The 23,400-nt window shown below is 43.2% G+C and overlaps 1 protein-coding gene across 5 annotated transcripts; it reads right to left on the reverse strand.

Moving 5' to 3' along the window:
- Window positions 1-74: 74 nt before the first annotated feature.
- Window positions 75-22,651, reverse strand: LOC119727680 (CREB-binding protein-like). 5 transcript variants are annotated; one of them, XM_038199678.1, is made up of 29 exons: window positions 22,086-22,651; window positions 17,351-18,045; window positions 16,756-17,199; window positions 16,009-16,270; window positions 15,675-15,782; window positions 15,168-15,329; window positions 14,795-15,011; window positions 14,476-14,593; window positions 14,071-14,266; window positions 13,613-13,920; window positions 13,244-13,366; window positions 12,365-12,833; window positions 11,953-12,071; window positions 11,430-11,489; window positions 10,628-10,867; window positions 10,375-10,463; window positions 10,037-10,117; window positions 8,461-8,514; window positions 7,980-8,036; window positions 7,194-7,271; window positions 6,981-7,048; window positions 6,447-6,594; window positions 6,047-6,187; window positions 5,657-5,770; window positions 5,340-5,505; window positions 4,663-4,836; window positions 3,928-4,086; window positions 3,403-3,681; window positions 75-3,221 (listed from the first exon to the last, which is right to left on the reverse strand). In XM_038199678.1, the coding sequence occupies exons 1-29, from the start codon at window positions 22,162-22,164 to the stop codon at window positions 1,068-1,070; spliced, it is 7,362 nt and encodes a 2,453-aa protein (XP_038055606.1). In that variant the 5' UTR covers window positions 22,165-22,651; the 3' UTR covers window positions 75-1,067. The 5 variants fall into 5 exon arrangements, with proteins under 5 accessions (XP_038055606.1, XP_038055605.1, XP_038055608.1 ...); XM_038199677.1 differs by having other exon boundaries at window positions 16,714-17,199; XM_038199680.1 differs by lacking the exon at window positions 11,430-11,489 and having other exon boundaries at window positions 16,714-17,199; window positions 22,086-22,164.
- Window positions 22,652-23,400: the final 749 nt, after the last annotated feature.

The raw sequence follows: 23,400 nt of genomic DNA on the forward strand, positions 1-23,400 counted from the left end.
GCCGGGAAGGGAATAATAACTGTACAGTTTCTATGAGGTTACAATATCAACAATAAGGCACACACAAAAACAAATTGTATCTCAGGTCGAGGCTGCAAAATGGTTAACTTCCACAGTCCATGTTTTATTTTACTGTATCTTATATACATTTAATACAAATAGCTCAATGGAGATAAAAACCAGAAAGTGACAAGTAAAAATCTTCCAAATCTGTAAAGTGCACACATTCATTCGAGTTACGTCCTCTGTATCTTTTCTTTTTACGCAATACGATATATAAGTAGGAAATAAGCATGTGTGCCCCTCTCTTGTCTCGTCTTTGTACAAAGATTTCATCGTAGGATTTGTCATTCATACCATATATAGTTTTAATGTCAGAACCTGCATGATCATTCAATTAAATTATTCAACTATCTACGCCGCAGGGGATAAAAGAAACACGTGACACACAAACATTTCATAGTTAATACCGTACTAGCACTGTAATTTTTTTTGTCGTTGCTTTTTATTAAAAATAGGGAGAAGAGACAAGTCTACGTCTACATATTAGCTAAAATCTTACAGCACATTAAGACGTAGGAAGATATTAAACAAATGAACAAACTGTATATTTTTTTCCTTGATAAACTAGGCTCCTCTCTCATTTTCACATCTGAACTACTACATAGTCAACATATTTAATAATTGCCCCTCCGGGAAATTTCTGTACAAATAATTGCTTCCTAGTCCAGCACACAACCCGGCATCTACAACCGACGACGAGTCCTATGTACTAGGCATATACTTGTATTTAGAAGTTTTTATATTATTAATTTTTTTTGTATTTAATATTTATTACAAACCTAAGAATATCATCCAAAAGTAGGAATGGAGAAGAAAATACAAAGTAAAATAACAATAAAACTTTACAAACTTTTTCAAAAATTCAGTTGAATTTGTTCTGAAAAAAAAAAAAAACACTAATGAAGCTATACCACTAGATTGCATAGTGGCCGTTCTGTGATATTGTAGAGCAGTCGGGTCACTTAACGTCAATGGTATTCTTTTATTTAAAAAAAATGGCTATATTACAAGGTTTCCACGTATCTTGTCAGTTGGTCCTGGGGATCCAAGGGGGTCATGTCTGAATCGTCTTGGTTTAACGTAGCAGCATTGGCAGGACTGTTCATTTGTGCCATGGTGCCATGCTGTAGTGGGTTCTGTGACAGCATTGGCTGGTCCGTCTGCATAGGTTCAGGCTTGCCAGGGTGTGGGGAGTTCATCTGCTGCATGGGCCTGGGTGATGGCTGGGCAGAGTGCGTTCTGGGGGACGGGGTGGGCTGAGGCCTCGGTGAGGGGTTAGGATTGGGCGATCGCACCTGCACCAGGGTGTTGGCTGTTTGCGGTGAACGCACCTGCTGCATAACATGCTGCGGTGACTGGTTAGGCAACATGCCTTGCTGCTGAACTCCTGTCTGGTTCTGGTTTGCAAGCATCTGCTGCTGCTGCTGCTTCTGCAGGAGCAGCTTTTGGTACTGCATGCTCGCCATGGTGTCACCCTGATTTTGTTGCTGCTGCTGTTGTTGCTGCTGCAGCTGCAGCTGCTGCTGTTGTTGCAGTTGTTGCTGTTGCAGCTGCTGGAGGTGCTGCTGCTGTTGAAGTTGCTGCATTTGCTGCGGCAGGAGCTGTGAGCCTGCTCCCTGCTGGGCCATTGCATTCCGCCGCTGCTGCTGCTGCTGCAAGGCAATAGCCTGGTTGAAAGGTGGAAGGTTGCCATGCATCTGAGGCTGCTGGAATGGTTGCTGGACCTGCTGTTGCTGGACCTGCTGTTGCTGCTGCTGCTGCTGTTGGAATTGTCTAGCCAGCTGCCGTCTCTGCTGGGTTTGCAGCCACTGCTGCTGCTGTTGATTGAATACCTGTTGCGGGTTGCCGGCTTGCTGAACTGCCTGCTGTTGCCCAGGTTGTTGCTGCTGTTGTTGTTGCTGCTGTTGCTGCTGCTGTTGTTGCTGCTGCTGGGCCTGAGCTGCTTGTTGCTGCTGTTGCAGCTGTGAACGCTGCTTGATGAATGCTGCCATTAGCTGAGGGTTGGACTTGAGTATGTTCAAAACCTGCTTCTGTTGCTGCTGCGATTGCGGTGACTTGAGCGTCTGCAGCAGTTGCTGGAGCGCCTGAGGTGGGAAGCTGTTGGCACGGACTGGACCCTGCTGGCCAATGCCACCAGGGCTCAGCTGCTGTTGTTGCACAACTCCTACGTTGCCTGACATGTTCATGCCCACGCCTCCTGCAATGTTCTGAATATTTGGCACATTGGGAATGTTCTGCATGCCATGCATACTTGTCACATTGACAGGCACAGTCTGTGGTTGGGTCTGGTTCCACGGGTCCATGGGAGACATCATCTGGCCGGCAGAGGCCCCCGGATTGGGCATGGAGAGCGACTTAGGCAAGTGGCTGATCTGCTGTGGTGGTGGCATTGGATTCACCTGGCCCAGTTGGTTAGGTAATGATATGGGCTTCATGCCCCTTCCTTGGCCCTGTGAGGGCGAGACAGTCCTTTGTGGCTGCTGCTGTTGGGGCACCATTTGGGGATTTGTTAGGGCCACCTGGGCTGCGGCCTCTTGTACTTGCTTAGCCGCCTGTATTGCAGCTGGTGGTGGGCCAATGGCATTGTTCTGAGGTTTCATACCCCCTTGTTGCTGGGCTGCCACTCCTGTGGCCTGCTGAGGTCGTGCACCATGTTGTATGGGATTGGCACCGGTGGTGGAAGCCTGTGGGTTCATGGCTTGGTTTGGGGCAGTCACCCTCTGCATGGTAGCCATGCGTCGGCGCAGCAGTTGTGCCTGCTGCAGCCTGTGCTGCAGCTGCTGCTGCTTGAGTTTGTGTTTGATGTTCAGGCAGAATGGCACCAGGCATTTCTGCTCCTGGCAGTGCTTGGCATGGTAGCAGCAGAGGGCGATGAGCTGCTTGCAAATGGGGCACTCCCCGTTGGTCTTGCGCTTGCAGACCTTGGTGTGCTGCACCACCCGCTTCATCTTCTGGCAGCTGGGTAGGCGGCAGTTGGCGTCTCGGCACTGGCAAGCATGGACCAGACTCTGGATGCAGCGTTGAATGGACTGGCGACGGGCTTCCTGTGGGTTGCGCGATGCACCGCTGTTGGAGTCCACGTCCAGTTCCAGTCCCCATTTCTCCATCTTGTGATTGTGACCAATCTTCCGGTAGCAGTTACTGCACAAGTCATAGTCCTGTTGTGGAAAATAATGAAAAGAATAAGTGTCAATGTCCCAAAACAATCATAACAAGTCAAGTTTACAACAGCAATTCGGAAGTTACTTTCCAAGTTTTGTTCAAAAAACTTCACTTAAAATATCTGCTTGACTGAAAAAAAACCACCTTGAATTATAAAAGAAAATTGGTGGCACTTACCTCACAGACGGTGCAGTGATATCTTGTCTCCACGTGGTGCTTGCACTCATTGCAGGTGTAGACAAAGCGGTCCTGTCCCTGGTTGTGCAGCTCACACAGCATGCACATGGTGGAGTACTTGGCCCGTCGCAGTGAGGAGAACTCATAGTGCTTCTCCCTTGCCAAGGTCAGGAAGGCGTCCCGGCCATCCATCAAGTCGCAGGACACCAAGGGGTCCGGGTCCTGGATGGGTTCCTGGTTCTGGCCGGGGTTGGGCACCAGACGAATGACAAAGAACACCTGTAGGGCAAAAAGATTTCAGCGTCAATTGATGAAAGGTAACAGGGAGGACATGAATTTTGGAACATATAACAGAGATTACATTGAGGAGTGCATTTAAGCAAATACGTGTACGTGAGGTTTGCTAAGAATTTCCTGGCTCCCAGTGCCAAACTTCCTAAGTCTTTACTCTGTGGCAACTTGACCGCACTAGACAATGAGGGGGTAATGCTGTTCAGACTATCTCCGGGCTGAGCGATGGCTCACCTCTTTGTGCTTCTCCATCGTGGAGAAGATCTTCTGGGACAGGTCGTTGCCTTGCTGGGGGAAGTTAGTCTTCTTGTTGTTCTTGCGGTTGCTGCTGCTTTTGCTCTTGTTGTTCTTCTTGCACTTCTTCTGGGACTTCTTGCTGCCGATCGGTACAGACTGCATTAGAAAGGAAAACAAAAACAGAGACAAATGAATTCTATCCAATCCACCCTTATACTGTTTTAATTCCATAGATTCCATGCAAAGGTTCAAGTCTCAGTAATAAAGAGAAAATATGGAGGGACACAAACGCATTGCCATACACCAGGCATTCACATAACGATGATACGGGTTTGTGTTCATTAACCCTAACCTCCCCAACCCATCAAACCCCAACGTTTTGTTGGAATCTGTCAGGATGGGTACAGCACCCCTAAACTGACAGTCTTTTAAATTGGGTTGGGCACACCTCCAGAATCAAAGTCAGAAATCTGTGTGTGCAGTTTCCCATATATGGGGTTGCAATTTGCCAGGATGAATATGGTATCTAGTAAATTATACCAGGGAGTTAGGGTTAATAATAAATTATGCGCCTCAACCAGTACTCACTCATGCAATGTGCCACCCCCCAACATGGCTTCCCCGAGTGGTCACAAACACTATCTACTTTCCATGAACACAGTCCACTCCTATTTACATTGGTATGACAACCCAGAAACAATCTATACGTGGAATACGTTCAAGCTGTCTAACCTCTTCCCCTGCGCTGGCCGCGGCGGCCTTCTCCGCTGCCTTCTGTCGCTCTTCTTCCTCCTGGTCCAGTTCCTTGATGCTCTCTTCCAGAACGTTGGGCCAGAAGTCGCCTTCAAAGTACGGCAGCTCGGTCGCGCAGGTGATGCCGTCGTCCATTGCCGACTTCAGGATGTCCTGAACAATTCAAACAAATTAATATGAAACATTCTGATCCTAGTAAAAAGAAACTCTGGTTGAAATAAAGGGTGTGTTAATGACACTTCCCTATTCGACAGTTACACCAAAAATCCATTTCATACTAAAAATATTGCATAATATTGATAAGCAGAGAACCAAGTTGGAAAGGTCTTCAAGGCTGAGAAATCTGTTAGCTCCAAAGAGCGCTTTAAAATTCAGGAAGAAACTGAGCATCGTCTGTAAAATCAGGCGGCAAATTTTGGGATTTTTAGCACTATTCCTACTAAAAGATCCACTTCATTTCAGAACTTGTTTAGAATAGTCTTTTGATTTCACTGAAGAAGTTTTTCAAGAGCAAAAAGATTCTTAACATTGTAAAGAATGATTAGTGATGCCTAAAGATAACGTAGGGGAAAAGCTTTAAGGACCCGGGCACACTAATGTGGGACAGGGAAACATATAGCAAGCTTGGCATGGGGTATGGGGCGTCCATATCTAACCTTGAAGTCCACAACGACCTTGTCCGTCACAGACTTGTCCAACATCTTACGGTACCAGTCCTGCAGTCTCTTTGGCTTAGGGATCTTCTGCTCCAGGGGATGACAGTGAAAGATGTAGTCATCCCCTTCGCTTGGGGGACACGCCCAGATGTGGGCCCATTCATACCTGAATAAAGGAGGCATCGACATTCCATTTAACAAAACTGAGGTCACACACCAGTAAAAGGTCTTCTGGCCTTAAGTCTTTGAATGCAACAGGTAGATCCACTCCAAGTCTGGAGTTTGATGAAAATAGAAAGCAACAAAATCTCACTTACCCTAATAACTTGCAATAATCAAGGTAGCCGATGAGGATTTCATGGTATACTGCTGTTCGGTAAGCACGGGGTTGGAAGAAGTGAACACTGTCTAAATACGATATATACACACGCCTGAAATAAAAGGAAGAAGAAAAAATATCTGCTTTAAGCATTTAAGCATCAACATAAATGGCTCTTTTAGGCATGTCATCAGATAATACAAGGGAAAATAGCACTCAAAACTGTGTACAAAATGCAAAGGATTTGAGAAAGCAGTACAAAAAAAAACACAAAGAAACAAAAAATGATGATGAAAGAGGCTTTTCCGGAATTTTTTAAGTAAAGATGAAACTGCCTGAGACAATTTTTCATTTCCGAAAAAAAAACCTGGGCTAGTATTTCTCATACCTCTGATTTGGCCTGAGACACTCCGAGCCGTACTCCTGGACATGCATGCCAAAGAAGCACACGTCCGTCCCGTCAATCTCTTCAAAGGCAAACAGTGCCTTCGCCCGGTAGGGAAATGTTTCCGGTAGGTCATCTCCAAACCTTGCAGGGAAATTTTAAAAATGCAAAAAAGATTAAACAACAAGCAGTGACATTCAAAGACAATCAGAGACAATCACAGAAAGGACACAGACAAACATCACAGACAATCTCAGACAGAAAATCACAGACAGTCACAGACATCAGTGAAACGTAAAGTGCTTTTTACTTGGTTCTCATGAGTACACCACAAAAAGACCCCTCAACAGTTAGCACAAAATGTGAACAGCCCTCCCCCCCTTGCAATTCACAAGTCCCTTACCGATTTCTCATGCCCGATTTGACTTCCACCGTCTTCTCAGAGCTGGCTAGCACCCGGATGGTTACCTCCCCAGCTCCCGTATTGCGACACTTCAGGAACTTGTTCACTCGGTTCTCTAAGTGGGTGCCTAGCTTCGATGACGGCAGTTCTTTTCGACGACAGACAAGCAAAAAAATGCAGTATTTCCACCATGAACTTTCAATTACATTGTCCATATATCATTTTTTTTTGAGGGATGCCGGAAAATAATGCTCTGACAGGTTTTATGCAGCAATTTTGAATTAACATCAGTAACAATTCATAATTATACATTTCTGTAGTGTTTCAGAGAAGCAGAGAGTTATTTTTTACACAATATTTGACAATGACGGACACACACACTGACTCCATATCGAAAAGTTAAGACTGTCAATGGTAGATCTGTTGTTTGAACTGTTAATTGAACACATCACATGACTGCTTCATGTGACCAATCCCGGTTTTTTTTTTTTAACATGATGAAGCAAATATTCCTGGCTTTAATATGTTACTCACTCTTAGCATTACACTTGTTCTCCTTCTTCTTGATGCCTTTGGACTTTCTGCAACCGTCGCAGATGAAGCTGAAGGGAGGAGAAATAATAGTCACGTCAGACAAAATTTAGTTGCATTCACAGATTAACGAAATGAGAGTACCAAATTCGGCAAGTCCTTTGGAAGGAACCTGTAAGACTTTCAGGTAGGTTTAAAGAGCGACTTTATGCTTACCCTTCAGGCCAGATGACCTCATTGTGCAGGACACATATCACGTGGAGTTTCCTCCCACATTCCAAGCAGTCTACAAACCTGTTGTTAAAAGGAAGTTAACATGATTGATTTTATTAACTGATTTTGTTCCATATCAAAATTATTGGGTATGTTTCTTATAATGTAAAAGTTTTGAAAGAAATTATGATTAAAATGTAATATTCTTTCAGCATTTGAAAATCTTCAAAAGCCTTCTTCTCTCGGTGTTGCATTTTAATGAGGGAAGAATGCGAAATTAAATAGGCAGTAACTTGAGGTTTACCTGGAGGTTTACCTGGAGGTTTAACGGTTTACCTCTGGGTACCTCGGAGTAAAAATGTAGTGTTACATCTTGTTTGATTTTGCTTTCTCTTCTTATTTGTAACAGACAGTAGTATTATCCAAATATTGATCTTCAGACAAAATTGTCTCATGACCACTTTGATGTACTTTTGATTTCTTTTGCTCCATCATAACTAACTCCATCATAAACCTGTTGAGCTGTGCTGATGAACTCAGAACCTTCTATTTAGCATTGTCACGTGAAATAATTTTTTGACTTGTGATTAACAATAACAGAAAAAGCTAATTAAAATGCCACAGCAATTTCTTTTTTATTTTGATTGGGGGGGGGGGAGCCATATTCTGGTTTGTTTCGAACAGCTTAGGAATGGTTTGTAGTTCTACATGGTTCACTGTAAGTTTCTTTTTAAAAATTTTCGACTTTATTCAGCACCAAATGATAAAAAGGCAACGAGCCAAACTCACGGTTCAATGTCCAGGGTATCGTTCTTCATTTTCACAAAGTTCTCCTTTTTGATAGTACTGCAAGGAAACATCACAAATGATTCAAATAAACTGCAAACTTGGGATATTAAACATATTCACAATTCAATTTTGTAGGAAGGGAAGATGTGTTACACCAACAAAATATGATCATTTCAATTCAAAGAGTCATGGCAGGACACAAGTTGTATTAAAGTGGACTTTAATGAAATGACCACTGCGTGCATATTGTGTTAGTTTTCAAAAACCCCTTTTCAAAACAAACAGCAAAATTTCAATGTTACGATATGGGATTAGGGGGCGTGAGTGTTCTGGATTTTAATGTTGGCGTTTGATCCACATCTCCGTTGCTTTCTTGTTTAGGAAGCTTGTCGTCAATGTGTGTTTGTATTGAGGTTGTTCGTCAGATGGCATCCCCATCTATGTTTGAGAGGCATTCAACCTAGTGACCCACTGCGTTTACCTTTCCAGTTGCTTAGAATGGTTGAACCTTGTGTCATTGCCAGTCCACCAGAACCTATTGGAGTAAGTGCAAACAGTTAAGCGTTACCAGAAATCTACTACTTCCGACAAGTAAGCCAGTCAGTGCTCACACTTTACTATGCCATCCAGTCTCTCGCAAAGACAAATTTCTTTACAAAGGTGTTTTTAGCTTATCTAAGAATATGTATTCCTTGGTATGGCCAACAAGGGGGCATCTCCTGAGAAAACCAAAGTATGCTGGGAATGTTGGCGCATCTGTAAATCTATCAATCGTGTGCAGCCTGCTTGCATTTACGATAGGGGTGTGCATTTACAGATAATATGGGAACTGGGTACCCGAATGAAAAAAAAACCGAAAAAAAAAAAAAAAACCCAGCCACCCGGGAACTCGTTAAAGAAGCTTAACCCCAAAATTCATATCTCAGGAGTTGCTGTTCAGATTTTTCATAAAGTTCCGCACATTTATACTGCCACATCAATGCAGCAAGATACAAGTGTGAACAGTGAGGTCTTTGTCTGAAAAGGTGAAAAGTGGAATTTTCGCGAGAGTCATAAACGTGATATATATTTTGTTTTCCCACGTAGCCTGGCTTTCATTTTGAAAATTATCCTCACATGACATTCACAACCTCTCTTTTTCATTGTCTGAGAAGTTACTATTAAAGTAATTTGTAAAGTTGGTTACGTGTACCCGATCCCATAATCCGGAACCGATTCCTGACATCAAAGGCAAGGTTCTCGGGTACCCAGTTCCAATACACAGCCCTAATTTACGAAACTACTGAAAGATTCTACGAAACAGATCTTGTTTACATTTTCAGAACCCAGCAGTGAATCCAACAATGCCGATATATTACTAGCGTCAAATTCACACGTAGTTCATGAAGTATACTGGCATACGTTTGAGCAAGTAATAGATTTCTGATTAACCCAACAATTACAAAACTAACTGGGTTTTGTACCATTAGGTATGTACATAAATTAATGGGGGGGGGGGGGTTAGTAGCACTAGTTATGTTTCGAGTTTGACAAAAAGTAGTGCACATAAAATAGTGATAAAAGTTCGTCATTAAACCAATTAGAACTTGTGATACATTGTACTACACTGTATTTAATCCTTGATGAATAAAAAAAAAAACATAGAGTGTTGGGCGGTTCAGGGCGTTATAGGAAGCAACCGGCAGGGCGCTTTGGGGCAGTACAGGGACAAATGGGTTCATAATAAGTTCAATGTTGCCTCATTTCATAATGTGTACAGTTAGCCCGGGGACAAACCACATTCATTGATGTTCATGACGACATCTTCTTAGAACAGACTGGGCTTCGGGTTCATTTATGTGTGTGTAACCCTATAACCTGGGGTATCCTGGGTGCAAGACCTTAATGGGATATCCACAGTACGGGACTGAAAAGGTTAGAAAAGTCATTCAGATTAGTTTGTAATTTTTGACAGAAGAGTGTTAATAGAGGGGTGAAGCCCTGATCTAGTATCTTCAACAGACGTAAAAAGTTACAAACCCTGCGAAATTACGTTCAAGACAAGCAAGTCTACTTACGTCTGTGACTGCGTTGGGTCATCTCCCAATGTCACCGAGTCACCCTCGATCTCGTTGAAGCATTTCTCACAAAAGTGATACCTAGAAAAAGGAAATCACCAACATACTCATGAGGATCATTCTTCTCTGACCAAATTTTCTTTGAGTAATGATGAATATATATCATGAAAATCAGTGCTCCACAGAAATTAAATATTGAAACTTTTTTCCCCTGACGACTTTTCATTTTGCCATTTTCTCCTCAGACTAGACCCAAATCACCCCCCCCCCCAACAAAAACCTACTATTTTTATGCTCGCTTCCGAGCATAAAAATGATTTTGCATTTTGAATTCTTACCTGTTCTGATAGCTCCAATACGCAGCGTCACGCGGGATGGTACAGAGCTGCTTGCCATAACAGCACAAAACTTGCGGGTGGAAAACAAACTGCAAACAGGGAAGAGGTAAAACAATACTGCTGTCAGAATCATTCAAACTAGCACTTGTTTTCAGAGGAAGAATTACAGTTCCCTAATCCCCCTAAAAATAATCAGGACATTGAGTAGGGTGGGGCTTAAGGTGGGGGTAAGATAGAGTGCTTGGATGCCTACCTTGTGGCCACAGCAGTACCCCAGCATCTGCATGACAGGGTCAATCTCAGTCTCAAATACCTCGGCGAGCTTGGAGCAGTACTTGTAGACGCGGGACGTCTTACGGTTGTACAGCCAGGCATTCTCCAGCATCAGCCAGACATCGTCCACATACTGCCAGGGGTTCTGGTACACCCCGGTGTCCAGCTTGTGCTTGATGGTGGACAGGTCCATGGGCTGCCTCACGATGTCAAAGTAGTCCTGGAGGAGTAAAATTCAACAGAAAAAATACCGCAAAATGGATGAATATTTTTGGCTGTTTCTTTTTTGTTCTTGTTAGTTGAAGGGAAGTGTGTGCAATGTTTCACCTTTGACAACCACTGTGATGAATTGGTTGTGAATGCTATACTATATTTGAATGTCTAACAAATATAGCTTTTATGTGTGATAAGTTACACAACAGATTTTATTTTGTGTACTCACAAGCAATAGATCACAAAACTATTCCGTTTTTAGTTTTGAGGTTAACGGAATTCATTGCCAACCAGTACTAAACAACCTGATACATCACAATACTTGTCCATTAGTTATTCCCATTACACACACGACCCTGTTAGCGAGTCTAGTACCGAGCTAACCACAAGCACACAAGCTTCTAGCAACATGCAAGACGAATACTACAACACTGACAGCTTTCTCGTGAACGGAACTCGTCCGAGCGCAGCTCAAGACCAGCGCGTCCCAGTCCAGCCGAGGAAGGGGTTGGTGGTGTCGGTGGTGGCGACAGCCAAAAAAAAAAAACTTGTAGGGGGAAAAGACATACCTCACAGGGTTTGGGGTTGGGTTTCTTGGCTCGAGTTCCGTTGACGGGGGAGTTCTTAGGCTGAGTGGTAGTTGACAAAAACAAAGACAAGTGCTGGCATTTTATCTTTTGAAGCATGGCGAACAAAAATCCTTTTATCAGTAGCGTTTTGGGCACTGCCGAATTTGGTTGAGCAAGACTACCGCGGTGTCAAAAAGCAAGATCCAAATTTTATAGAAAGAAAAATGTGACAGAACCATTCCAGCATGCAGACTCACACCACTGGCTGCTAACCAGGCAGGAAAAAGATGTGGAAATGATAGGCTGTTAGTCATCACAAACTACAAAAACTCATATCAGTCACACAGTTTGTATCGGAAAAAAAGAGGAAAAGGGAGCAAAGTACTCATATTAACTGCCAAATTAAAAGTTTTCCATTTTTAATATCACAACAGGCACAAGGTATCTTCTCAAGGCATGGGTAGCTGAGCTTTTGTATCAGAAACAACTGAGGACAAAGAGCAAAACAGGGATCAGCACAAACCGGTATTTGCAAGGTCTTGGGATCCACCGGCTGCTGGAAGGGAAGGGACTCAGGATTCTGACGGTAAAGCTTCTCCAGGGTTGGCATCAAGGCTTGCCGAAGCTCATCCGGCTTGAAAACTATTGCGAGTGGGAAAAAACATCAGACAGTGTTTATGTTAACTAAACCTCCTTGAATATTTTGCAATTTAAAGTCGGTTGACAAAAAAAGACATAGAAATGCGGTGTTGCCTACCTCATGAAAATTGGCCCGGACGCACAAAAGGAGTAGTTTTCATGAGACAAAACGAAAAGCCAACTTTCAAAAGTACATTTTATTGAGTTGTTGCAAGAAATCGTCTTGATGCAAAACACTGTGCTATGTTACAAAAGCCTCAAAAGTAAATTACTTGTATAAAGTAAAGGCTAATTACCTTTCTTTGACCTAGGGGCTTTAGTTGGCTCAGTCTTGACAGGCTGCTTCTGCTGCACCTGTGAACTGGCCGATTGGCCCGGTTCTGACTTCACCACTACATCCTGGTTCTCGCCTGGTTCCTGCTTAATCAAAACCTTGCCGTTACCAGCCTTGCCGTTACCGGCCTTGCCATTACCAGCCTTGCCAGAGCCCTTGCCACTGCCTTTCCCAACTCCGCTCATGCCGTCCGGCTGGGAGGTGGGCGTGCTGTTGAAACTGCAGGTGAATAGGTTGCCGTTGTCGCCGGGTTCCTGTTTGACTCCCGATTCCAAGCTGGATGGCCCTGCCGGGGTCTGCTTGCCTCCCTTGGGGGTCAGGGCTGGCTCCTGCTTGGGCTGGGGCGTGGCAGCGGGTGTGGTGGTCTCAGAGGAGGGCTGGGCAGCCTGCTCTGTGGAAGGTGGCTGCTTGCCAAGGGTGGCTGGCTGAACCTGTTTGGAATCAAACATGCAACATTGGTGTGACAGGCTTCTCCCAAGACCAAAGTCTGCTCAGAAATTTGAAGAAACTTTCCCCACTTACAACAGTGGCTAGGGTGTGGAGACCCGGACCCACCTTAAAATATCTGTTCAGCAGAAAACAGCGCTTAGTAAAATTATGCGCTAAGCACAAATCTACTGATTATCAGTTACGGGCAGTAGACATTACATGGAATTTTGGCTGGTTACCTGCTTCTGCTGAGCCTATATTTTCTGTGCTTAGAAAATGTTTGTGTTAAGGAGCTTCATGAGATTTGCCTTTTGAGCCACTCATAAACAGCAAATCATCAGGAGATTCGTTTGGAAGGTAGGGTATCTGTACTACTCTCCTGAACTTAGCAGAGCTATGTTGGAATCCTCACCTGTTGATTTGCCTCTGCCAGCGCAGAATCGGTAGTGGTGTTGGGGGCCATGGCATTGGGTTGCGGCAAGGTCACACCCACCGTCTGCGTAGGAGGGGTGGAGTTAGCACTGCCTATGATCCCCTGCAAGGAAAATGAGAACATCTAGTTGTAGGAATATGTTCTCAATTTGTTTTTGATTATATGAGAGTTGAATTATTCATATGTCGTTCTAAACCTCGTATCTCACACTGATATAACTGCACTAAAACTAACTCATTTTCCAAAAATACATCATCCAGCAATACTATTTCCAGGAACTGAAATGTAAGTGTATCCACAATGATTAAAGATCAAAGGGTTGTAGAGTACAACAGAGCTGGTTCATACCTGTTTGCCAACTTGGCTTGCCTGCGACTGTGGCGTAGCTGGCATCGAAGGCTGCTGCTGCTGTTGCTGCGGCTGTTGTGATTGCGGAGTCAGTACCTGCATGCCCAGATTGGACGGGGGCTGCTTGTTGCCGTTGTTGTTGGCCGTGGTGGGCAGCGGGGGGAATTGGGTGAAGGGGTTCTGAGTGATCTGGTTGGTGAGCTGGCTGGCGGGGGCCATGCTGGAGGGGGGAGTCAAAATCTGGGGGACTGAGTTGGAGCCGACAGAGGGTGGGGCCGGGGTGGCTGGAGCAACGCTCATCGGACCATCTACGGAAGAGATAGGGCAAAAAAAATAAACTCAGACCTTCAGAGAAACCACAAACTGTTTAATTACCCAAACACTTTTGCGTGCAACAGTTTAATACCCTACAAATCTGGAATCCTGATCTAAATGAGGCAATTGTAAAAGTGACGTACTCTGTGTGGGCAATCTGGGCTGAGTCAGTTGCTGAGGAGGTTGTAGCTGGGCCAGTGCTGCCGCTGCTGTTGTTGGGATGCCACCTCCTCCAGCAGCGTTGGTACCTCCTGTCTCCTGCATCCGCTTCTGTCGCTTCTCCTCCAACTCCTTCTGGATCTTGTAAATCTTTTCAGCCAAGAGGTGATAGTATTCCTCCTGTTGCATAAAAGATACAATTAACATAAAAATAAAATAAATGAAAACTACTTAAAAGCCAGAGTAAATGGTTGCAGTATAAGCAACAACCAACAAGTTTCAACTTCATATTGGATATCACTTGGTGGGGTAATTAGCATTTTAATCTCCCAATGTCACTTTGGTATTTTGAGTGACTGGGCACAGCTCAAGTTTTGTCCAGCACTTACCCTACTACTGGCTTGCTCGTACATGTCCTTTTCTACTTTGCGGGCATAGGCCACTAGGTTCCCCATTCGCTTGTCCTTCATGGCCTGGGGGTCCGGCGAAGGAAATATTGCTTGAACTCTGTGGGATAGATGAAAACAAAGTAAACATGTTAACATAATCTCGGTTAACAAGATTAGATTTATATCGTCAACTTTTAATTAAGGTAATGATGGATGTTTGAAAATATTTTACTTCAGGAACTTCAAATTCCAGTTTCTGAAGAAGAACCCACTATGGGTGAATTCTTTACCAGAACTGTTGCCAGAATTGTTTACTCACAATTTAAAGACAAGGTGATTCCGCAAATCCTGGGTGACAAACTGCTGCCAAGGCTGCGTGGTGCCGCTAATGGGCATTGCAATGCCCATGTTGGGGCCAGCATTGCCGCCGCTGTTGCCGCCGGGATTGAAGGACTGCAGCATGGCCTCTGTCTGCTGCTGGGCACCAGCGTTGGTCAGGGGACCAGTGAAAGCACCCGGCACATTACCAGAGGTATCTGCACAATAACATGAGGGAGAATGTGTTACTGGATGTCAGTACCATGAAAATGCATCTGATGTCTACTATATACACATTTTAAACGGAACAATGCCTTATATTTAGAAGGCTTTTTAAAACTTGAGTAGACCTAAAGTCTTATAACTCTACTTACTGAGAGTGTTCGGCATTCCCGGTGGCCTGGTGGGATTCTTGGTGTTGTACGGGATGCCCAGTGCCTGGTAAGCCCGCTGCATTGAGTTCTGATCAATGGTTGTGGTGATGGCAGTGGAGCCAGGCAAAGGGCCGGCCATGGCGCTGTGCAACAATTTCTCTGCTTTAAGATTGAATTGCAAAAAGAGTGCGTTTTAATTTAAAGGCATTTGAAATGTGTACCAACAAACTCCAATCAATGAACTCTAGGACAGAGTTCAAAAGCTAGGAATCCAAATTAGCAACATTCTTAACTTTTAAATGAATTATTTTTTGGTCATGCTCACATTGCAAATTGTTCCAAACTATAACAATATATTTATATCTAACATGCAAAATGTCTTATTTCAATACCCACAGATAGGTTTCCTCAACTTCATTATCCGATGTTTTTTTAAATTTCCTTTATGCTTATTTCAGCATTACAGTCTGCATGGCCCAAACTTCCAAGATTTCTTAAGATAGTTACCGTGTCGTCGGTCGGACGCATGCTTGAGTGGCAAGCAAACTGGACAGTCACTACGTGTGCAGTTCTTCCAGTGAGTGATTATCTGCCTTGATGAGGCACAGTGGGCAACTGTAGAAAAAAAAAAAAAATCAAGTTAAAAATTTAAATTTTTTGGGTCAACATGTTTACTTGAAGGACTCTCATAGTCAGTATGCACATACAGATCAGCTTTTCAGTATGGGAACACCCTGTATTTCAGGGCTGACCTGAATGAGAAAGCACTCATTTTACTCATTTGAATGGGAATGTTTCAAGCATTCCGAATTTTCAAGAGGATTGTCTGACCACCACTCACCTTGGCAAGACTTTCCCTCTTGGCAATTGGTCATGTGGTTGAGCACGTTCTTCATGGTGCGGCAGTGGGGCAGGCCGCACTGCTTGTTCTCCCCGTTGGCCTGGTTCTCCCGCCGCTGGCACTTGTGTGCATGCAGCAGCAGCACCAACTGCTGCTGGATCAGCTTGCGCTTGCCCAGGTCGGCTTGGGAGGTCTGGGTCCCACCGGCCGCCCCAGGCTGGGTACCAGGCATGGCAGGCTGAGCACCTTGGCTGATGCCTCCCTGTGATTGGAAAAAACAAATCCCAGACAACATTAGGAAATGTTCATTCAACAAGTTCATTCTAGTGCTGACATAAACATAGAAACTATGATAAATACATGTGATGTAAACAGTCCAAAGCAGCAGTGGAGGAGAAAGTCATGTAATATCAGCATCTGATCAAAACAGCTGATTTGGCAACTTGAATGTTTAGATGAGTAGAGTTTTCCGACTGCACAAAATCTTGACACAGGCTTGATAGTGCACTGAAACTTGTGCCAAATTAAACTAAAGTCGTGTAATTAACTTTGAAACTCTGAATTTTTTTTTTTTAGCTATGCACACATGAAAGCATGACGTTAGTAAAGCTTGAGTAGAAGTTTAGAGTAGCTAAGACAGGGTGGGCAGTTAAAGAAAGAACGGGAGAGAGAGAGGGAGGTAGGAAAGCAGAGCAACCCGCTTACCATAGAAATGCCACCTGAAATATTCATATTGACATTGCTTGCCATGTTTCCAGCCATGTTGCCAGGCACATTGCTGGTGATGTTGGACGGCAGACTGGACGTGGACAGGTTGCCGGCAAGATTGCCGCCCAGGTTCCCCGAGGAGTTGAAGCCCCCGACCATGTTGCCGTGCATGCCGCCGGCCATGTTGGGCAGGTTGGCGCCGGCTGCTGTCACACCAGTCAGATTACCCGGCAGGCTGGCCGCCAGGTTATTGGCCAGGTTGGGGGTCATGTTGACGTTGGGCATGTTCAGGCTGTCCAGGATACTGCCGCCACCGCCGCTGCCACCTGAGAGAGTTGTGGTGGCGCTGGTGGGTGTGTACGTGGACATGGCGTTCAGTTGAAGGGAAGGAGTTGAGGCAGTGGAGCCCACTGAGGAGAAGACCTGAAAGGGATTGGTGAGGTTGGACTGGCCGACAGGAGGGGTGCTTGAGGGCCTTCCAATCTGTAATCAAATATGCAAATTAGGTGAATCAGCGCTGCAAATGTACCATCAATTATAAATTTATACGCATCAATTATATATTTATACAAGAAAACTTCATATAAAATCAAATGGGATGCCTTTTTAGTTTTTTGTTAGGTTAGACATTTACCTTCTGCAATGGGTTTTGAGGGTTGGCCGACGTCATATTGCCCAGCATGGGAACCTGCGATGACTGGCTGACAGCGTTTTGGGTGACCATCATGGCCGTGCTATTTGTGACAGTGTTCCGAACGCCCACTAAGTTATTTGCACTATTTATAGAGTAGGGTCCGTTCATCATTGCCTGACTGGCACTGGAGATGAGGTTGCCCGGCGAGTTTGCACTTGCGTTCAGCTGGGGCGTCGAAGAGAAAGCGGCCGTGGAGAAGCTGACCATGGTGTTGGCTACCATGGGGGAGCTGGTCACATTGGGTACTGTCCTGCCAGTCTGGGTATGGCCTGGGAAGGACCCCATAGTCATGCCAGTGGAGCCTGTAGCTGCTAAGCTGTTGGCCATAGGGTTACTAGCCCCACCCACTGCAGGGCTACCACCTCCCTGGTTGGGCTTGGGGCTGTTGTTAGCGCTGGCCGTGTTGGTATTCGTTGGGGATCCCCCGACACTGCGTGGGGTGAACTGCAGCAGTTTGGAGAGCTGCTTGTTCTTCTGCATCATGTCCGCGGGGTGGGGGTCTGCATTGACTGCGGCAGAGGTGGTTCCATTGGTTGGGGTACCGGACCCCATGGAGACCCCGACGGACAAAGAGCTGGCATTGTTAGAGCTGGGTCCAATGAGTTCTTCGGACAGATCCAGTAACTTCAGCAACTCTGTAAAATGAGGATGACAATCATTTAGCACCACATATTGAAATATTTTTGTGTGTCAAGATTTCCATCATTGCTCAGGGTCAAGCTTCAGTTTAACACATGACATGATTGAGCTATCGGCAAACAAGGTTTACAAACTACCACACAAATGCCAACAATTCCAACAAATGAACTCATTCCACAACTATCAATTCACATGTTTGGCACTCTGTACCAAAAATCAACAACAATCAAAACAGGGAAAAGGAAAGAAAGAACAAATTTAGTTTGGAGCATTTTAACGATTTCAGGACGGAACATGAAATACAGCCTCTGTTCATTTTCATGGGGCTAGACGTTTCTGTATTAAGAATGTGCCTTTGGTTAAATGCAGTGTTCATTTTTGGCTTTGTAGCAAAATATCCAGGGCATTTGGTTCAATGGCATTTCAGAAGAAACATGCCATTTTACACGGTTACAGCTCAGTCATACCTAATATACTGCAATATTGAGATCTAAAAACAAATACGGCATTTCTCTCTTCCCTTGACAAGCGAGTGTGCTGTGAAGAACTTTTGCAAATCGTATGGCTACCAGCACTCCATCACCATTTTGGGGGTTGAGTATCCATCGTGAGGATGGATATATATGCTTTTTATGCTTTAACCCCAACTCCCTACTGTCTTTTACTAAGTACTGGACCATGTTTGCCAAACTCCATCAATCACACTGCTTCCAATGCATGCTTTGCTTTAGGCCTCCTGACCCAAGTCCATCATACTCCATCAATATTTAGTCACACCATCCCTGCAGGACCAAGTCCCCCAAAATCCACCAAAATGGGGGATGCATTTTGATGGTAGCTGGGAGGTTAGGATTAACATGTATTTTACGCTTAAAAGCAAATCTGGTACAAAATGTATGCAACATACACATGTGCCTGAAGCTGATGTGCATTTGTGCACACACATTTGACTTTTGTTACAAACAAATTTAAATACCAATAATGCCCAATTAATAACAAGTAGAAAAGGTTAATTTTTATAATTTCTGTAAACTGACCTATACTATTAACCTTTACAGTTCGGGGAACCGGAAAGAAGTAAGTATCCAGACGCCACTTCTTTGGTTGTGTACAAAGTCCTATGACGAGTTGAGTGCATTTTCAAAGTATTTTCTAACAAAGTTTGAAATGTTTCTCAGTCCCAGATTCATGTCTTTTCAACATTTTGGCGATAAGTGACCATCAGCGAGATGATAAAAAAGGCGTCAGGATGCAATATTCTTTTCAGGGAACCTTGTTTCTATTTAAAAAGATTTAGTAATAAATCTGCAAATGACAATGTCTTGAAAATAGCACAAGATGTACAAATTAAAGCCTAAAGTCTTGGGTATTTCCTCAGAAAACTGAGAAACCAAGATCCAAACTAAACCAACTGGCTCTTCTTTGTAATGTGGATGTTACTATAGCAATGGCCCAAACTACAGTTGGGGAAATCCCAACAATAGTTGGACAATCCTAAGTCTACCTCAGATAATGCTATGGTTGGGGTTTAAGATTGACATCAAAATACTGCAAAAAGAAAGAGTTGATTTTGATAGATATAGGGTTGCTCAGATTGAACAACGCACTACTATGAAACTGCACACAAAAAAACCAAGAAATTCTCACTTGCACATGTAGCCTCTAGTTCTATGTAATAGGTCTCTCGGAAAGATTTCCATATACGAAGTTCACTCAACACCCTGTGTACAAACCCTATGAGATTGGATTGAAAAATTCTAAGTGTTTTTTAAGAAAATGCTTGTATTTTCTCACTGCTCAAATTGACTTTGATGACATGAAATTGCTATCTTGGGGCTTCTTAGTCAATACAGAGGAAAATTAGTGAACTTCGTATATGGAAATCTTTCCGGTCTCTCTCAAAGACGGCCTCTCTGTAGGAGAACTGCAACTGCGTATTGTACGCAATCAAGCACACATTACGCAGTGTTGAAAATGTTCCAAACACGCGCTTGTTGCTCAAAATGTGTTCGAAATACAATGCAGTCGATGCGCGTTATGCAAATTGACACTAAAAAAAACCTGGCGCACGTGGCTGGTCTGTAGGAAATGACGTCATTTGAGGAGGTAATATTCATAATGAAATAGACTCTTGCATTTCATTTTAAAATGCAAGCTAGATGGCACACAAATCTTCAACATTTTGACAAAGTGACAAATTTGCGCAAACAGCTGCTAAACTGAGTTTTGAGAAAATCGCGTATGAAGTTGGTTGATTTTTCAAATTGCATTTTCGCATGCATTTCTCCCCCAAAATTGAAAAATATCTTTACTGATGCTATAGCCCATTAGTTAATAGCCAAAATTTTTTTCTCTGTTTTCATGAAGGCATGTTTAATCAGGAGAAGATATTACTAAAGACATTCGTCACTTCGTCAAAACGGAAATGCTACTTGGTCAAACGTATGTAGCATTGTGTTTGTACACAGGTTCGTCGCACGCCCGTGTACATGTATATAAAATTTATACATTTTTGAAAGCAGATTCGTTACTTCATCAAAACACAACTTCCAGAGATTACATAAATCTAAATATAGTACATGTGTAAATTCAATGAGACTAAGTGACGAAACGAGATTCGTCACTTCGTCAAAACGGGAAAAAAACAAGCTGTTGCACATTCGGCACTTTGTGCAATTAGCGTAATTAACGTACACAATTTTGTGTCTAGTAATTTGGTAATCATGTATGATGTACATACAAGACATCATAAAATGTTAAAATAACCAAAAATCTCAAACTGCTTAAAATCTTGGTTTTGGGCAGATTCGTCACTTCGTCAAAATGGCGATGAACTGACATTCCAACCAAAACTTCCTTGCTTTATGTATAACTACTGCCTTCAGATTGGATCGACTACATCATAAAGTGTAAGCCAATAATACATAAAAAAGGGTGTCCAGTCAATGCGGATTTCACCAATAAACACACTTTGTCATACCCAATTAAAAGAGGCCTTATACGATCAGAATCCGCACTGCTCTTCAGGGGATCACATCAACACTGGGCTTGAAGTCATTGCTTCGCCATTCATATGAATCGTGACTCAATGTGTCAACGAATGAACTGCAGCTCTTGGAATTAAACCACCATCTTAATTATCAATCTCTACCTGATCCCAAGTAGGGTCTGTTTTGGGGGGTAAAATTTTTATGGTTTTGGTGGGCGATGAGTGCGCGATAATTTGTTGGCACTCCAAGGAAAAGTATTCCCTCCGATTCTACTATCGCCAAATTATGACCAAATGTTTAAAAAGGCAATTTGTAGAATCCTTGTTACTCGGACTAGCATGACAAGTGAAGCTAAATAATAAATTACCTAAGCAGAGAGTATACTACTTAATAAGAAATGAACGACCAATATAAACTGTGGAGTTCTTGAAATGGATCAACGTTGCAACTAGCATGACTTGTCAAATGTGAAAAAAGAATAAGCCAAAAAAAAAAGCCATTCTCATTTGCTGCAACATGGACTTGTTTTTTAAACTTAATTGCAGAGATCTATATAAAGACCGGTTCACACTCGGTGCAAACACGAATGCAAATTTGTGACGTCAGGGCAAGTTATCGCGCTGCAAACACATTCCAAGTCCGGCTAATTTCGCAATGCTTTGTGACGTCGCATCGCATTCGCAGGAAGTATGACGATGAACAGAACGATAAACCGGTCATTACAAACATGACAACTAACAACATACATAGGTTTCATGGAAACACCCATTGAGATTTCAGTCAAACATGTCTTATTATTTTAGTCTGGTGTCGTATTGAATTATTAGAATTAGAAAGGCCCCTAGATTTAGAATTAGAAAGAAATCCAGGGCAAAAGAAATATGGCAAGGGCCAAAGTTCACATACAATTTCATGAAATTTATAATGCCTGGATTATTCGAATGATAATTTCTCACCAATATTGGTTATTTAAGTATTACTTTTTATCATATCGTGTTTTAACATTTATTCTATTTTCTAGCTATTGAAGAAAAGTATCCAATCACCTGTGTTGTCGCTACTCGGCGTCGAAATCGGCACCGATAGTTTCGCCCTCTTGTTCGGCGGACCTTCCAGGTCGGCCATGTTGAAAAAATTTGACGACTCCGTGTTCGCAGTGATACGAAGAAGTCACTATTTCAGTCTTACTTGATACCGGAATGTTCCAGTTTTGCGTTGATATGATCCATCGGTTGTCTGCTGGGTGAGGACTCCGGATAAACAAAAAGTAGATTCACCACTGCGTTGCTAAAAATGGTTTAAAATCGACGTATCCTGTGCAGTTCAACCTTAATTTCCCGTGTACAAAGCCGAGTGTGAAAAACGATCGCCGTTTTCAAATCGTTTTCGTTACATGATGAAACGACTTGGGAGTTCCCGTCCAGTCGCTAGGGGTGAAGTGATAACCAAATAAAATACCGAAAGGGGTTCCAGATGAGATGATTGCCAAAATGATGAGAAATTTCCGTCGAAAACGCCAGTTTTTCCCCGACCGAATTCGCTCAAAATGGCGGCTGTTGATGAAAACTTTTTACGCTTGTCAGAGGACTAACAAGGAAAGCTTCCGGGAAAACCCGAGTGCCGTAGAATAATTTATTCATAATTTTCTTATTAGCATGAGGTCACGCGGTACGCGGCTTGAGCTGTTATTGGTGCGTCGGGACCGACGCGTGAAAAGATTGGCAGGTGATTAATACTCGGCAAAGACCGTTACGTTCGGGAATGTTCGGAATTTGGGGGAAAGGCATGCTGGGAGCTTTTTAAATACCCAGCGGCCTCAGCGCCTAGGTTTTTTTCTTCATTTAAAAAAAAAAAATAGGAGAAAAAATGTAGCATAGCGAAAATCATACATTCACACATAGTTTAGGTTATAGGTCCAAGATTCCATCGATTTTATCCTTATTTGGATATTTTTTAAATGATCTAAATGGAAAAGGAAATCAATTCGGTATGTAACATGCACAGGGAAAGCTTCAATTTTGGGTCAAGCATATTAAGTAATTACACCATGGTTATTCCCCCACTACTTGTGACCTACACATTCAGCAACACATTCAATCAGTACTATTTTAAGCTGTTGGCGATACCTATTTGGACATTCTACTAATGCTTTATTGTCCCAAAAATGTAAGCAATAAAAAAATGTCGGCATGGTCGGGGACATTTTTGCACATTAAAAAAAGTTAATATAGTCCTTGGGAAAATTGTCTCTCGACACACACTGGCCAGTGTTGATAATTGAGGTTATATGTTCTTTAAAAAAAGTATTATGACTTGTTCAGTTTTTGTTTGTTTTTGGTATTACTGCACATAACATGCTAG

This window comes from Patiria miniata, unplaced genomic scaffold, assembly GCF_015706575.1.
Source record: "Patiria miniata isolate m_02_andy unplaced genomic scaffold, ASM1570657v1 HiC_scaffold_20, whole genome shotgun sequence".
Classification (NCBI taxonomy): Eukaryota; Metazoa; Echinodermata; class Asteroidea; order Valvatida; family Asterinidae; genus Patiria; species Patiria miniata.

Coding starts and splice junctions, on each gene's coding strand:
- LOC119727680 (XM_038199677.1), bottom strand. CDS start 22,164: ATGGCCGACCTGGAAGGTCCGCCGAACAAGAGGGCGAAACTATCGGTG. Junction 6,595..6,980: donor GAACAAGTGTAATGCTAAGA/GTGAGTAACATA, acceptor GTCGTCGAAAAG/AACTGCCGTCATCGAAGCTA. Junction 3,682..3,927: donor CGATGGAGAAGCACAAAGAG/GTGAGCCATCGC, acceptor TTTGCCCTACAG/GTGTTCTTTGTCATTCGTCT.